Source organism: Lagopus muta, chromosome Z (genome assembly GCF_023343835.1).
Source record: "Lagopus muta isolate bLagMut1 chromosome Z, bLagMut1 primary, whole genome shotgun sequence".
Lineage (NCBI taxonomy): Eukaryota > Metazoa > Chordata > Aves > Galliformes > Phasianidae > Lagopus > Lagopus muta.
The window spans coordinates 24,475,638-24,491,510 of NC_064472.1; the positions used below are offsets into that span (position 1 = coordinate 24,475,638).

The following is a 15,873-nucleotide window of genomic DNA, read 5'->3' on the forward strand; positions in this document are numbered from 1 at the left end:
ATGTGACACTATTTTAGCCTTGAGGAAGTGGGGAAAATGTTGAAATTGGAATCACAACAAATATATTTATTTAGCAGCAGGTCAAGGTCTCTGTCTGAGGGACAGAAAGCAGCAGGAATGTTAAGAAATTATCTGCCAGCTTCATGAACTGAATACAGAGATATGCCGATATCATTAATTTACTCCCACGTTTCTCAAGACTCCAACTAAAGCATAAATCCTCCTAAAAGGAGATAGTGGCTACCTTCTTTATAGCTGTCCACATTAAGCTAATCACAAAGTTAAATTGGATATCTTGGGAGGAAAACACGAGGAAGGAAAAAAACAAAAACAATTTCTAAAAGCAAAAATCTGCACACAGACCTTTCACAGCCATTGATACTAAATCAGAAAATGTTTTCCCCATCCCAAGACTGTGATCAGCATAATGCAGTTTTGATTTTTGCTTGAGAAAACAGCTAAAAGAAACCACAACTCTGTAATTGGGTGTATCGAGTTGATTGTTCCTGTTTTCTGATGAACATCCACAGAACAGGGAAGTCCTAAAACCCAGCTCTAGTCACGAACCCCCTTGAACTCTGTTCCAAACAGCACAGCTGAGACCAGGATCTGGCATTCTACCAAACACGCTGCTAAGCAAATCCCACATGACCAGCTGTGCATCGCATAAAGACAGACACGTTCAAGTTAAATGTTCTGTGCTTTCCTTTGTCTATAGCAAGTGAGGTGATGCAATACATGGTTGGGAAGTTCTCAGAAAAGGAAGGCAGCTCAGCTCCTAACACTCACTAATTCCATGTCATTTCAGAGCTTTCTTTACCAGAGAAAAGAGGCTTGGTGCAATCTGTAGATGTTTGATGTGTATCTTAGTATTTACTCGACCTGGAGGAACTTATTTGACAGACAGGCTTTAAAGTCACTCCTACAGATTGTAACTTACTATACATTCAATGCTTTCTATAGGACCCATGGTGAGTCTTTTGGGTGGGCAAAGCCCACATGCAAGGGAGCCAGGAGAACAAGTAGCCTGTGGTAGGTTTTCCATCACTCCAGCACACCATTCCCATTCTTTTTTATACACAGAATCATGGCAACCCACAAGAGTGTTGACCACACCACACAGCTTGGTGCCTTGCTAAAGGTACACTCAGTCCTGCTGAGGATGTCACTGATGAAGACATTATAGAACATCCATCCAGTACTCACCCCAAGGGACACCACTTCCACTGCTTTTCCCTGTTGCTGACCACTGTGATGTGAACACATCAGTGTCCTGGGCTTATCTGCACCATAACAGCCCGATCTCTGCACAGCAAAGGTGCCTGAGTATAGCAACAATTTCTACCACTTTCACATATGAATTCTGCTTCTGCCACTATGACAGGCAGATGGTTGGGTTGCAGAACATGAGAGGTGTTGAAAAGCACTGTTATAAAGGTAACTTTCATCACAGAGCTCATTTACACCTTTATTTACTACACCTAACTTTATAAAATGCCACAAATTTCTTTGACAGTGATCAAATTTTAGAAATAGATAAGTGCAATAGATGGCAGAAGAGCACAAGCTGTCAGACTAGAATTATCATTTTCCTTGAGGGGCAAACAGCTCCAGTAATCAAAAGCCTTAACAGGTGGGAGCAATAAGAACCAGAATCAAATCCAGGCTCTCATCTCCACTGCCACATGATACAATATGAGCAGTCCATTTCTGCACCTCAAGCCTTTAAAGTACATATTTAAAATTGCAAATCTACAATCTTTCTTCCCAGGGCAGGATACATGTTTGTCCTCCAAGTACCTGGAAAGTTACAGGTGCAGTTAAACATCATCCTGCCAGAACAAATTTGTACTCAGTGCACACTGATAACTCACTTGTCAACACTTCTCTTCTTGACTCAAAAATGAAAGCCTGCAAGATTTTCCTGTTCAAGTTGGTAGAGTTGTTATACCTGCAACTAGTGAAAGACTGCTTCTGAGCTTGGACCTGCCTAGGATTTACAGCTATTGAAGCTGTGTGAAATCCTTCCTAGGTCATCAAACTTGAGATCAACACTATTAATTCCCTGCCCCTCCTCATCACATTTTGTCTCTGTCTGAAAAACTAATTTTAGGCTATAGTGATCAAGAAGAATGCAAATTGTGTAGTAAAAGCTGTGCAATACACTAAGTGACCAGGGACATGTGTTGATGCTACTAGGAAGACAACTACCATCTCCATTGTTTATCTTATGGCTAGTACAAGATTAGTTCTGCACACGCACATTGTAGGCAATTACAGCATGGATATTTTGGTCCATCATTTACCTCTTCATGAAAAGAAAGAAGTACTTTCATTGATTATTTTCTCATCTAAACTGGTATTTAAGAAATCCTCCAATCACCTTATACAAAACAAGAGCCTTGGCAGAGAATACTTTTTGTTTGGGCTCTGAAGAAAGCACTCCTTTGCACATGCAGTTAAGTTTAATCAAGTTGTACTACCTCAAGAAAACACGCAAGTCACTGAACTTGGCTAAAAAAGCAAACATATCACTTAAACTTTCCAAATAAATATTTGGCTTAAAGAATCTTTTCCCATCAGTGTTAGATGTGGGATAGAAGAAATTATCCTGAAACTTCCCCCATGCTGTATGACAAAGTGCATGAACAACACAAAGAAAAAAAAAAAAAAAAAAAAATCAAGCAAAAAGTGAAGCACCGTGGCTGTTTTCACAGCCCTAACTTGAACATGGTGGCAAGAGCTTGAGGGTTTTATTTGGCCTCAAACAGAAGCCTGCACACCCAGCATTCATGCTGTGATTTCACACTGTGATTTATTCCATCATTTACATGCCAGGTTTCAAAAACCTTGCCTGCTCTCAGATGTGTAGGAACAGCACATGACTTACTCAAACAGTGTAGGACTACCCAAAGTTTTACAGCAATAGTTAAATCTTCCAAACACCAGCCAAAAGATGAATCAGTATCTTTCCACCTCCAAAGCTGCTGTCACAGGTTCTTTTCAACAGTAACTTCATAGGATTCCCTTGAACAAGATAGAAATCTACTCCTTCCTACACAGCTCAGCCCTAAGCCTTCCTTTGCCATCACCAACATACGGATGTGGAAGTTCTGACTGGTGACATGCAGGGAACCCCGTCTCCACATCCTCCTGCAGCCTGCTTCCCTATTCCTTGGTAAGATGCCTACAGTGCCCTGATGATTCTGCTATTACTGATACTTCAAAAAGAGTCCTTCAGGTTATATTAATATTAACCAGGAACACACACAGTGCAGAATGAGGCCATCTGATCTGATAGGCAGCTAGGCTTACAGGTGGAACATAAAGGCAAGTTTTCTTCTGAGTCCCTCCACAGATCATCTAAGTTGCAACAGAGAAAGTATAGCAGAAATGAAAGTTCCATGTGCTATCATGGTGAAGCTGAACTTAAAACTGCACCAATGTGCGGGTGTCAGAGACCAGAACTAGCTTCAAACTGGTCACTTCTCTATTAGAAACAAAAACTTCCTTTCACAAGGGGGTACAGCCTAAAACAAAAGGAAAGCTTTAGGAAAGAGCTGGTTCTGAAATGACTGTACTATTAGCTTCAGTGCATGTTATACATTAAGTGCTATACAGTTTTGTGTCCAAAAAAAAAAAAAACAAAGGTCGCATCCATCATTACTTGCAGCATGACCTGACAACTATACAGAGAGAGCAGTGACCCATAACATGCACGAATTACCTCAACATCCCAATGAGCAGGTCAGTGCATGCTGTACAGAAACAGGAGTTCTCTCACAGTAGCACAAAGGTTTCTCTCTCCTTCAGATCTTAATAGTAAGACTTTTCATATGCAAATATTGCTATCCAAGCGATTATTTGGATGGATTGATACTGCTGACACTTGCAAGAGAAAAGTGCCAGTTGTATGACTATCTGGAACAAAAATGTGTTTAATTCAGTAGTCTGCAGTCTGCTAGGTGATAAGCATGCCTCCTGATCAATAATTGAAGAATGAGCTATTTCACAGACAGGTATATCACTGCCTATTCAGCCAGATAGGATTCTTCCTAAGAATTTAATCTCATGAAGCATCATACTTTCAAACATTTGGCCTTGATGCTTGCTGCTCTCTTAGACACAGGGCAGAGAGAGGGGAGAGAGAACCCAAAGTTCATAATCCACCAGGTATCAATGGCCTGCTGCTGAAGAATGATTTATGATGAACCCGTGCAGACCAGGTTACCAGGAAGTATCTTAACATTTGCTGCTTGTAGTCAGCTAGTCATACAGATGTACTACAGTTTTACATATTTGTGTCTAAGAACAAAACCTTAAAGGCTTCCTTTAGCATGAAAGAAAGAGACTGAAAATAGAGCATCTGAATTGCACTGACTCACCCACGAGCTCCCAAGACTGCACAGGTATTACTGCCTAAACACAAAGAAATAGCAGCAGGCAGCCTGGCCAGCCCTCTTTTTATGTTGAGCCTTCATATGATATCTCCAGGGTGGGCTTTAAAGCAAACACCCATGGTCCCTCTGTCCTGACAAATGGCACATCTAGACTTTTCTGTAGTGTAATGGTACCACAGAGTTGTTAGCTTTAGCTGAACCAGTTAAGTGTTTCAGGGCTTGACCTTTTAAGCATATTAAACTGCATGTGCATTTTCTCACAACAGCTTCCAACTGTGATCTCATCAGTGACCAATACCGCAAATAGCCATTGTAAACCAATTTAATAAAACTACTACAATGATGGGGGCAGGTTTTGAAGTCTAAAATGGATGGCTTGATTTTCTATTGTATAAATCTATCCTCATTCTTCACCAGTTCCATTTCAAGATTTCTCAGAAGAAACTCCCACAGTAGTTTTTCTTCCCTGTCTTCATTGTCCTTTCATTTCAGTATTTCACAAGAATTCTTCTCCTGATTAATGTATGAGTAAAAAAAGTGAAGAAGCAAGGCTGGCAGGTATGATTGAAGTTGTAGTAGATACTGTAAAAACTGTTCAGTTTCTTGCAGAGAGGCGAGATGAGGTATCCCATAATGCAAATTCAAGCTTAGTACTAGAAGTTGTAATTTCCAAGAAGCCAAGAAAAATAGCACTTGCTTAATTATGGATGATCATAACCCTCATCAGCCACAACAGTTTTACTGTAAACTCAACTTGCATTAATGCCAAAGCTTCAATCACAGTTTAAAAACCCTCAGACCCATATTCTCATTCACAGACAGGTAAATGCATAACTGCACAGAAACAAGCAGCAGCAAAAGCCAAACTTGAGGCACAATCTGAGATAATCTTTGGAAAAGAGGATCCTGTGGCAAGATTTATCTGTTAGAATTTGCCTTATCCAATAAGACAACAACGTGCAGCATAGCTATTACTCATCCCCTACCTTTATCTTCTAAAGGAAAAAAATTCCTAAATGATACTGCAAAGGTATTCATGTAACTACTGGTGAGACTCTGTTCTCAGAAGATATGTTTACATTGCTCAAAGGAAGAAAATCCTTATTCTTGGTTTTATTCATCTCAGGAGTTTAAAGACACTGGAGACTCTTCATTTGTCCTCTATGTTTTCAGTAAGCAACACATTTCCCATAAAGACAAAAGTAATAAACCCAGTTATATATGAACAATGAAAGCCATTATTTATCCTCAGATGTGTGATTTTAGGCAGAAAAGAACTGACAATCTAAAAGGACAAAATTTTTTTTTTTTTTTTTTTTTCACCCAGTATGAAATACACCCTCTTCAAACATTACTGATCTCTACAGGTACTACAAGCCTACCCATTGTGTTTAAAAAACAATTTCCTATTCTGTATACTTATAACAGATGCTGTGCCTAGCACAGAAGGTTAATGAAAAATAGTTTTTATTAAAGCCAGTTAGTGTGCAACTAAGCATGCAAACAGAGGTCTAGAAAGCAGCCAGAAGTAGACATCCACCATTTTAATTAACTTCAGCATTAACTTGCAACATGAAATTTTACTATAAAACAGTATTTGATTACAAATACTGCCAAAGAGCATAGCTCCTTCCTTAGTATCTTATATAAAACCATGTTTTGCCCAATTCCTCTGCTAATTATTGGTTATTTCTGTATTTATTCCTCTTCAGTGTGGGTCAAAATGCACTGTTTGCAATCTGCTGCTTAGCTGTTTTTGCAGCTATCAAGTGAATGAAAAAAATGCCTTGCTTTATCAATTTCAATTGTCATTGCTATCTAACGAGCCATCAATACTAGAAGATGCCTCTCTGTGCATTCAGTTTTAAAGGAGGCAAAGGAAAAAAAAAGAAAAGCTTGTAACTGCAGATAGATATTAAGTAGAAGAGATGCAGTTCTCTCTCCCAGGTTTCACCCAGGAGGGCAATGGCTGCAGCTCTCTGCTGTCTTACAGTCCAGTGCTCAAAGCACCACCCTGACAGTCCCTGCCCTGCCAGCAGCCTGGGGGATCTGCAGCTGCTTCTCCACTGGCCCGAGTTGTGCCTGAAGCACATGAGGCTGTTATTCTGATAAGGCAGCCAGCACCCAAGCCTTTGAGTATGGATCAGTCCCATTTTGCCATAGCTTAAATTATGGCTCTGCTATTCTCTCTGATGTTATGTTGCTTTCTAGCACAGCTGGGTTTGTTCAAGCTCTGTCATTACAAGGAGGATGCTATAGCTGCTGGAGCAGAAAGGTCAAATTATCAGTGCTTTTCATTCTTCCTCTATGTTACCAGCTGAGCACCTTCCACACCTCAAACAGCTCCCCAACTCGCATCACTCATTTTACGGGTGAGAAGGGACAGGAGCTGCACAGCTTTAAGATACAAGCATTCCTGCTAATTTCACCATGTTTTCATGCAGACTTATTCTAGGGTATTTCCACACTAGTGGAAATAGATAGCCCTTTCTAGGGCAAAGAATCCTGATGCAACTGAATTATCCCCCAGAAGCTTGCAGCAAAGGGAAAAATCTCCCTCACTCTCTTCCTCTAAGGCCACACCAACCATTTGACAGCATCCCCAAGCCTCCATCACCACCCTCCCTTTCCCATCACCCTCCCATCCCAAGCAATCTCACCCTCTTCTTTGCCCAACCAGCATCATCTATGTTGTAAATAAACTCAAGCCACTGACAGCAAGCAATTCCTCCTCTTGTTCATTTAAAAGAAGCAGTTTTTTTCTGCCAGCTCATCACCACGCACAGGAGGGTACTCAGCAGCATGGTGCTGCTGCACTCTCAACCTGTGACATTTCCCCTCAACAGTACCACCAGGAAAACACAAGGTCTCCTATGCTGCAGCACTCATACACAACAATGGCAATTAACATTAATATTCCAAAACCTGAGATCCAGAAATGCTTCCAGGTACTAATAGCCCTGAAGTTTCTAGCTAAGTGTTCGATGTGAGCCCTGTCACCTGCAAGCAAAACTAAATAGTGCTTGGAATGCCACTAGTAGCACAAATCCCTGTGAAAGTAAATAAAAGAAATTGGAGGGGAGTGAGCAGATGCTAATTGAATTCACTAATTGTAAAAACAATATGCTCATGACATTTCAAGGGTTACTTCGATTACTTATTATTTCTATCTTGTCAGAAGCCAATAGGATGTGTAGTTGCAATAAGTGGAGGAGGAACCTCGGGTGAAAATCAAAGCTTGATTCAGAGTGAGGTTTCCTCACTCTGTGGAAATTATCCTCCTCTTAGCATGCCAGTGGAACCTTGCTGCACCCCATTCCCTTCCTCTTGCCAGCACTGATTCTGCAGTGACTCCCTGATCAGACTATTCAGCTCACTAAACCACTAGAAAACTAACTCAGCAAAAGAACTGCAGATTTCCTGCCAGTGTAGCCAGCTGACTCAGCTGACCAGACGCAATCTCCTGCAACTGCACAGTGGAAGCAATGGGAGTGCACAGAGCAGGGCCAGTGTCATACTGCTGCCAGAGAGGACTGTCACCTTAAATACACAAACAGGGAAAACACCTACATAAAGAAAGGAAGAAAGAATGAGGGAGGCAACACTTGTCACAGCAAATGGGACAATACAATGAATAGGAAGATGAAGAAAGAAGGGCTGACTTCTACAGCAGTGCCTCTAGGACAAGTTAAATGGCAGCTAGCTGCCCCCACAGCTGCTCAAAAGGCAGCTGTCAGTGCCAGACAGTGACTGAGAACACTGTAGTCTCAAAGCCCAACGCACTCTTTTGTTGGCGATTCCTGACCGAGGTACCCTAGGTTGCTCCATTCTAAGAATTCCATGATTAGTCATCACACTGATACTTCCCAGGTTTTATATCTTGTATTTCTAATTGTCATTGTAAAGGTTTCCTTTTGTATACAGGAATTTCTAGGAAAGTCATCCAACTGGAGATTAAGAATAAAATGCAATCAACAGATGCAAAGCAAAGTGGGATGGTTTACCAACAGAGCATCACTGACACAATAGAGCATGACAGCATCTTGGAAAATTCTGTCCCATCTCTGAGCATAAACTATTGCATGGGAACTGCTGAGTCACAGCCTAAACCTCTGATTGATCACCTGAGGCAAGCAATGATTCAGCCACAGGAGCACAGGTGAAGGCAATTCACCTGTGCTGCCAGAAGGGGTGGAGCCAGGCTTCACCTCTTCTAGGCCTATTTAAGAGCTGGCTACCAGTAGGGAAGGATCTCTTCTGGAGATTCACTGTGCTGGAGTTTTGTAAGTGAGCCCAGTATATGGGTTAGCTTTCTATCTATTCTCTTTTTGTTATCATAATCTACTTTGCCTAACTCTCTTGTTTATTTCATAATTATAACATCTTAATATTCATTGATTATACAAGTATACATTTACAAATGATAATGGCAGCAGTTTGAGCTATTCCAAAAGCACAAGGATATTCCACCTCACTTTCTTGGTCTGTAATTACAAAAATATTGCTGAATTAGTTTTGAGAAAGAAGAATAAATGTGGTGGTATAGTTGTGTAGGAGTAATAAAATCCCTTGTCCTTGCAGATCAGTGCTGCCACTTCAAAAGAGTAAACATGACCAATATGTTAGAGGAGTAAGACAAGGAGTCCTTGTCTTACTGCTCTGCCTGTACTTGCCACACACTACCACTAAAACACTCAGCTGGTACAGATCATTAACCCAGTAAGATCCCAAGTGATGATCTGCCATCTTAGCAATCCAAGTCACTCCACAAAAGTGCTGGCATCAAGAAGGGAAGAGAACCATGCAGCCAGGACAATAAGCATTTCCCCAGTCTATCACATGAGCCTGACGCATCTTACGAAACCACAGACCTAAGTTTCAGCACCCTGCCCTTGCTTTCATTGAAGCTGGTCACCACAGCAACTCCAAAGAGATGTTCTTGACTTTTTAACTCTTTCTTTCAGGGAAACTTTCCATACTAGGCATTTGTTTCTCATACTGAAATGCTAGAAATTCCAATATTAACTTAATCCCATAGTTGTTTTATGTATCACAATGTTCAGGAAAACAGCATGCCTCAACTTCTGTATTTAAAGGCTGTGTGATAATGTTTTCATTTACTTACCTTTTTGCTTCTTCTAAGTGACAGAGGTACTCATAAGCAATGTTCTGACGTCTCCTTTCATCCATCTCCTCTGCTGAAAGCCTTTCATCATCCACAATAGCTGCAAACAGAGACCCATATCAAGTTACACACAAGTCAGGAGTGGTTTAGAGAAGTTTTACTGAAAGCCTATGCAAAGAAGAGAAACTAAGACAGACTAAGTCTGTCCTCCAGGAAAGTGGTCATTTTTGGCACTCAAACATTTAGACCACTTTTTCCTCTTGGAGGGTGAATTCCTCAAGTTCCACTTGCTCAGACCCAGGAGGTCTCACATTTGTCTGCTACCTGATTTGGGGGCATGTATGAATTCTTATGCAGGTGGAGCTATGTGTGGGAGCTGACAGTTTCAGCTCACATGTACCTGGAGGAGTTTGGGGACCACCCAAGTGAGCATTGGTAGAGGAACTGCCCCTTCAGCAGCAGAGATAGAAATAATGCACTGCAAATATATCTCAAGGCAACTTGGGAGCCAGCTGCAGTTTCAGCAAGCTGTTAACCTGCAACAGAGCGAGCTGCCTCTCACTGATGGGCCCTGTGATAAGAGCTGTAAGCAAATGAAAGGGCTGTGGTATTCATACTCCTTACTGCTGAACCACATCACTTCCTATTAAGGATCCTATTAAGAATGACTCTCCACCTGGAAACATCCCTGATCATTAACAACTGCCCCATGACTGTTCTCCCCCTTCGTAGGGAACATAGGCCCTCTTGTGAGCAATTCAGTCCTCCCAGAAGTTCAAATGTTTCCAGTAATTAATCTAAAATAAGGTCACTACAATACTACAGACTTCTGTCTAAGTTTCAATCATAGCATGAAGCTTATGCTTAAGGAAGCCTTCAAAAACCAGTTACCAAAATGGCACCCTGTTTGTGCTGGTGCCTGCCAGAAGAGTTTGACCTATCCTCCATCATGTTTCCCAACCACAAATTCCAAGTCTGTGCCAGAGCTGACTAACTTACTGCTGTGTTTGTGAAGTGGAAAACAGAGCAGACCTTGCTGGAAAGCAAGACTTGCTATCCTACAAGCAAGCTTCTTCACATCTCTGATCTGAATGACTGCAAAACTGCAGCCATGCTCATACAAGTAAAGGGTGGGGACAGAAACAGGGCCAGACACTTTCTGCATAATCGTACAAGCTAAGACCATCAAGAAGTATACTCCATAAAAAACAGATTCTCTATTCTCCAAATGCATTGTTCAACCCGACTTTAGTTGAACTGCCATGAAGACCATACAAGCCACAAGAAAGTTTTCATCATTTCCCTGATGCAACTGCCTCATTTAGTGAGTAACCACTTTCCTGAGCTGATACGAGCAATTTGGATAAAGGACACCATGATAAAGCAAGAATCTGTGCTTTACAATGCATACATTGAAAGCTGAACCTAAAGAAAAAAAATGGGTGATCCCATCTATTTGAAGTTAATGAAAAAAAATAGAGTCAAGTAAAATCACTTCCACTTCATTTTGCGGTAGTGATATTTAAAATACTTCCTTCTCCAAATGGACACCACACCCAGGACAGACCCTTTTTGCTTCAGCACACCAAGAGCCTGTGTTGCCAAGCAGGAATACACTGAGCACACACTGAGTACACAAGAAATGACACTACTTGCCCACACTGGACTGAAGCTACTATACATTTCTTAATTTATCACACAGTTGCTTTGAGCTTTGTTGTTTCAGTTTTAATCATCACAAGAATTGATGTGTCTCATCTTCGTCTGCTTTTAAGATGGGTTCTTCCTAATTACGCAGAAGTTTCATGAACTGATAAAACAAATGTCTTGCTCTGAGTCTCTTTCAAGTCTGATATCTCAAACATGACTCACTCTAAAGAGAGCTCTCAGATGCTGTAATCAGGTCACTGTGATCTGAAACACTAGTGTGGAGACAAACGTGAGGCTCAAGTCATAAAACACTCAACACGGCAAACTGGCTGTGGAGCTCTGCCATCCTCATCACCAGCTTGTCCAGAACAGACTGACCTCACATCCTGTCACTGTTCTGCCGGACAGGAGTCTTGGCTCTATGAGACAAGGGCAAAGTACCGGTGAGCCACATGCTCAGTATTAATACACTACTTCATTACCTGTGCCAGTGAGCTCTGGAGTGAGTCTTCAGGCAGCACTGCTGACCCAGGGGTACAAGACCCATGGATGGTGGCAATTGCCATCCATCAGAGGAGTCCAGACAATTGCCCTGACTTGTTATGGCCTGTCAACTGTGATGTGACAGGTGGTACTGAATCTGACCTTGGTCCTTCTTGAAAGACATGCATCTTTCATTTTTTCTTCCTCTCAGCTCACGCATTTAGTTGCTCCCACCATTTACCTCTGCCCTTCGAACACAACCTGCCACAATCAAAGCAGCATAACAGGTAGCTTATCTGAAAGTGGGAGTGAAAAAACATACAACTCGCTTGATAAACATCATTCTAGGAACTTACCTGAACAACTTTAATACTTTACAATCTAGTCTGAGATTTACATATCCACAGGTCCCTCCCATCCTCAACAAGAACATACCAGAGGGAACAGACCTTCCTTCTTCATTAAAATTTTTTGTGAATATCAACTCATAGGGTGGCTGAAGGCAATGACAGACAGTACAGGACTGCTGTAGTCTTGGAGAACCTTTCAGCAATGAGGGAAAAGGATAAAAGTAGAGGAGAAGTAGCTGATAGACACTGAAAAGTAAATAACATATCTTCTAGAACAGGTACTGTATCAGCAGTTCAGAAGTTAGAAAGTCAGGCATCCTTCCTAATAGGTCAAAGCATCTTGTTATGTGCTGAAAGTGAGCTCCAAACAATCAGAGTATGGGGAGTGCCAACCCTATACTGCTTATGCTAGGAAGAGTCTCTTGCAATATCACCATGTGGTAAGATGCATTTTATGCTTTGTCTCTCCAGCACATGCTGGCTTCGGAGTAACAGCACTACCACAACAAACAAATTATTGCAGACACTTTCAGTAACAGCAGTGATAAACCTCAGGATAAAGGCAGCACCAGGATTAAACTGCAGAGGAAATTAACTTGAAGACTTTCAAAATTATGCATCCTTAAGGTTTACTATACTGTAGCATTTGTTTGGCAAAGGCTTCAGTCTTTGACTATAAACTTCAGCATATATCTTTGGGTATACCCATTCACACAGAGTTCAACACAGAGATGATCTTGGTTTTACAACAGAGAACTCAGGTCTCTCTGCCAAACAAGGCACTTATCAGTCAGAAGGTAGGGAAGAATTATGAAATATAAATGCATTCTGCTTTATCAGTAGCTTCTTGACAGTGCTGAACTGCAAAGATTGCTATTATAAAGGATGTTACTGGGACAGAGTAAACAGGGCTATGTTTCACCTGGAGACCTCCAGCTCACTGGTATGGCCAAGCAGGATCTGGACAGATTCAAAATGTTACTGCTGAAAAGAGCTAAATGACACAGAACAAGGCACACGTTCACTACATAGGAGCTATAATATACTGGAAAAAATATATATCTAAAAATCACACCTTATGATTCAGTATACCAGCCTGTGGATTTTGGATTTGGAATTCAGAAAAACATCACAACTATTTCCTCTAAGAGAGAATGTTATGAATATATGAACAAATACCAGTACAGTGCTTAAAAGCTTCCTATTTCATCTCATTTAAGATGTTGCCACTCCATCAGCCAGCATTATTGCATACAAAAAAAAAAAAAAGAATTAGATTCCCTCATTACAGAGGCTCCTTCCTCGAAAAACGGTGAAGAAAGAGTGTGTAGGAAGCATGGGGCAACCAGCAGCATTACAGCTCAAATTGTCACAGTTTTCAACAAAAATGAAAATAGACTTGCTGTGGCACACAGTATGATACAACAATTGTCTAAGCAAACTCTTCCCACAATTACTTCGGTTGATTCAATGGAAAATAAAGTGGCATTCTAAGAACTATGTTATATATTCTCCTTCTACATGTTTCCTCCACTTCCCAACTCTGTTTACACAGGGCTATTCTGAGTTACTACTTCCATCATCTGACATATTGCAGCTGTGTTCACTTTTATTTAAAATATTTTGCTATGGAGTAGCACTTCCATGGAACAGTAGACAAAACATGTTTCAGGGCTGGGGATTGCAAGAATTCCTTCTGATGCTCTCTGATGCAAGGACAGCTACTCCCGAAGTGCCACGTGCACCTACATATAACGTGTCCCAAGGAAGTTTTTCTGCCTGAATCAGCATGAAATAGAGAGCACTTAAATGCTTTTAGATTGAGCCTAGCGAAGCTGTCAGAAACGTTACCACTGCTTATGAAGCCTCAATACAGTTACTGAAATCTGTGACAGGATTAGGCGCTCAGGGGCCGTAATCTTGAAAAACAGCACCTGGAAAGAGATGCAGAATTTCAGGTTCTCATTTGCTCAGCTTACACAATAATTTCAAGAGCGCCACAGCTGCCAGCTATGCAAATATTGCCCTCTTATTATAACCACGACAAAGATTTAGAAGGTCCCAGGGTTAGATATAATCTGCATTAGCACTGAGTTTACCATATTTTTCACATCTTTGTCTCTATACTTAACATGACAGTAAATGTTTTTTACAGGTCTAATCCACAGTGACTTTCAATCTTCCCCATGGATACATGAATTTTACTTTTAAATGAAGCCAGACTCAAACCTCCTATAAAAGAACTAAAGAGCATAGGAGAAAAACAAAAAGTTTAGTTTTAATTTTTGAACGTAAACTTATGGAATATTTACAGGATCACAGAACTGCAAGGTTGGAAACAACCTGCAAGATCATCTAGTCCAACCACCCTCCCATTCCTATTAGTACCACAAGCACTAACCCATCTCTCGTAGCTCCTCATCCAGGCGCCTCTTGAACACTGCCAGGGACAGCGACTCCACCAGCTCCCTGGGCAGCCATTCCAGTGCCTGACCACTCTCTGAGAGGAAAAAATTCTTCCTTATGTCCAACCTAAACCTCCTCTGGTATAACTTCTGGCCGTTACCTCGGGTTCTACTATTTGCCTGAGAGAAGAGGCCAGACCCTTTTGCACCACAACCTCCCTTCAGGAAGTTGTAGAGTGCAGTGAGGTCTCCCCTGAGCCTTCTCTTCTCCAGACTGAACAATCCCAGCTCCTTCAGCCGCTCCTCACAAGACTTGTGCTCCAGACCCCTCACCAGTTTTGTTTCCAGTTTCTCTGGACACGCTCCAGGGCCTCAATGTCCTTCCTGTAGTGAGGGGCCCAAAAATGAACACAGAGGTGCGGCCTCACCAGAGCTGAGCACAGGGGGATGATCACCTCCCTGCTCCTGCCGGCCACACCATTTCTAATGCAGGCCAGGATGCTGTTGGCCCTCTTGGCCACCTGGGCACACTGTGGGCTCATGTTCAGCCAAGCATCAACCAACACCCCCAGGTCCCTTTCCTTTTCACACTCATCCAACCACTCATCCCCAAGTCTGTAACGCTGCATGGGGTTGTTGTGCCCAAAGTGCAGGACCTGGCACTTGGCCTTGTTGAACCTCATCCCATTCACCTCGGCCCAGCGATCCAGCTTATCTAGATCCCTCTGAAGGGCCGCCCTACCCTCAGCCAGATCAACACCACCTCCCAGCTTGGTGTCATCTGCAAACTTACTCAGGGTACACTCAATCCCTTCATCTAAGTCATCAATGAAGATATTAAACAGGATGGGCCCCAGCACCGACCCTTGGAGGACACCACTTGTAACAGGTCTCCAGCTGGACTTAACTCCATTGACCACCACCCGTTGAGCACGGCCCTCCAGCCAGTTCCTTATCCAACAGAGGGTAAACCTGTCCAAGCCACAGGCAGCCAGTTTCCGCAGAAGGATACTGTGAGAGACCATGTCAAAGGCTTTGCTGAAGTCTAGGTAGACTACATCAACTGCCTTTCCCAAGAAAAAAGAAAATTCCAAGTTGTTCTGGGATAGCAATTTCCAAAACAGATTTTATTTTCTTTTAAAAAACTGAGGCTGGGAAAAGTATTATCATCACACACATAGCACCAGTTAAGGCTTCCTGGTCATTCATTCATACTTAGATGTCACTAAGTACTAATTGTCAGCAGTAGCTCAGGAACTGCACATGGCTACTTATAGAAGGTAGGTCCTTTAACAAGGCATTTGCCACAAGCATACCAGAAGACTTCTCATACTGACAAAGGGAAAGAAGAGGATCTTAATAGCCTGTGCCAATTCCTCACAGGTTCCTGACACCAAAGACATTTTCCCATAGAAAGTGAGAAATGAGCAAGGAAGACAGTGACTTTTGGCACAGCAACA

At 41.9% G+C, this 15,873-nt stretch overlaps 1 protein-coding gene across 7 annotated transcripts in view; it reads right to left on the reverse strand.

Annotated features, from left to right (window-relative positions):
* The window catches only part of IQGAP2 (IQ motif containing GTPase activating protein 2), a 120,332-nt gene that overhangs the window by 89,084 nt on the left and 15,375 nt on the right, over window positions 1-15,873 (reverse strand). For all 7 annotated transcript variants that reach the window (XM_048931751.1, XM_048931749.1, XM_048931754.1 and 4 more), the window contains exon 2: window positions 9,526-9,625. In XM_048931751.1, the coding sequence (XP_048787708.1) occupies window positions 9,526-9,625 (100 nt within the window). The remainder of the gene's footprint in view (window positions 1-9,525; window positions 9,626-15,873) is intronic.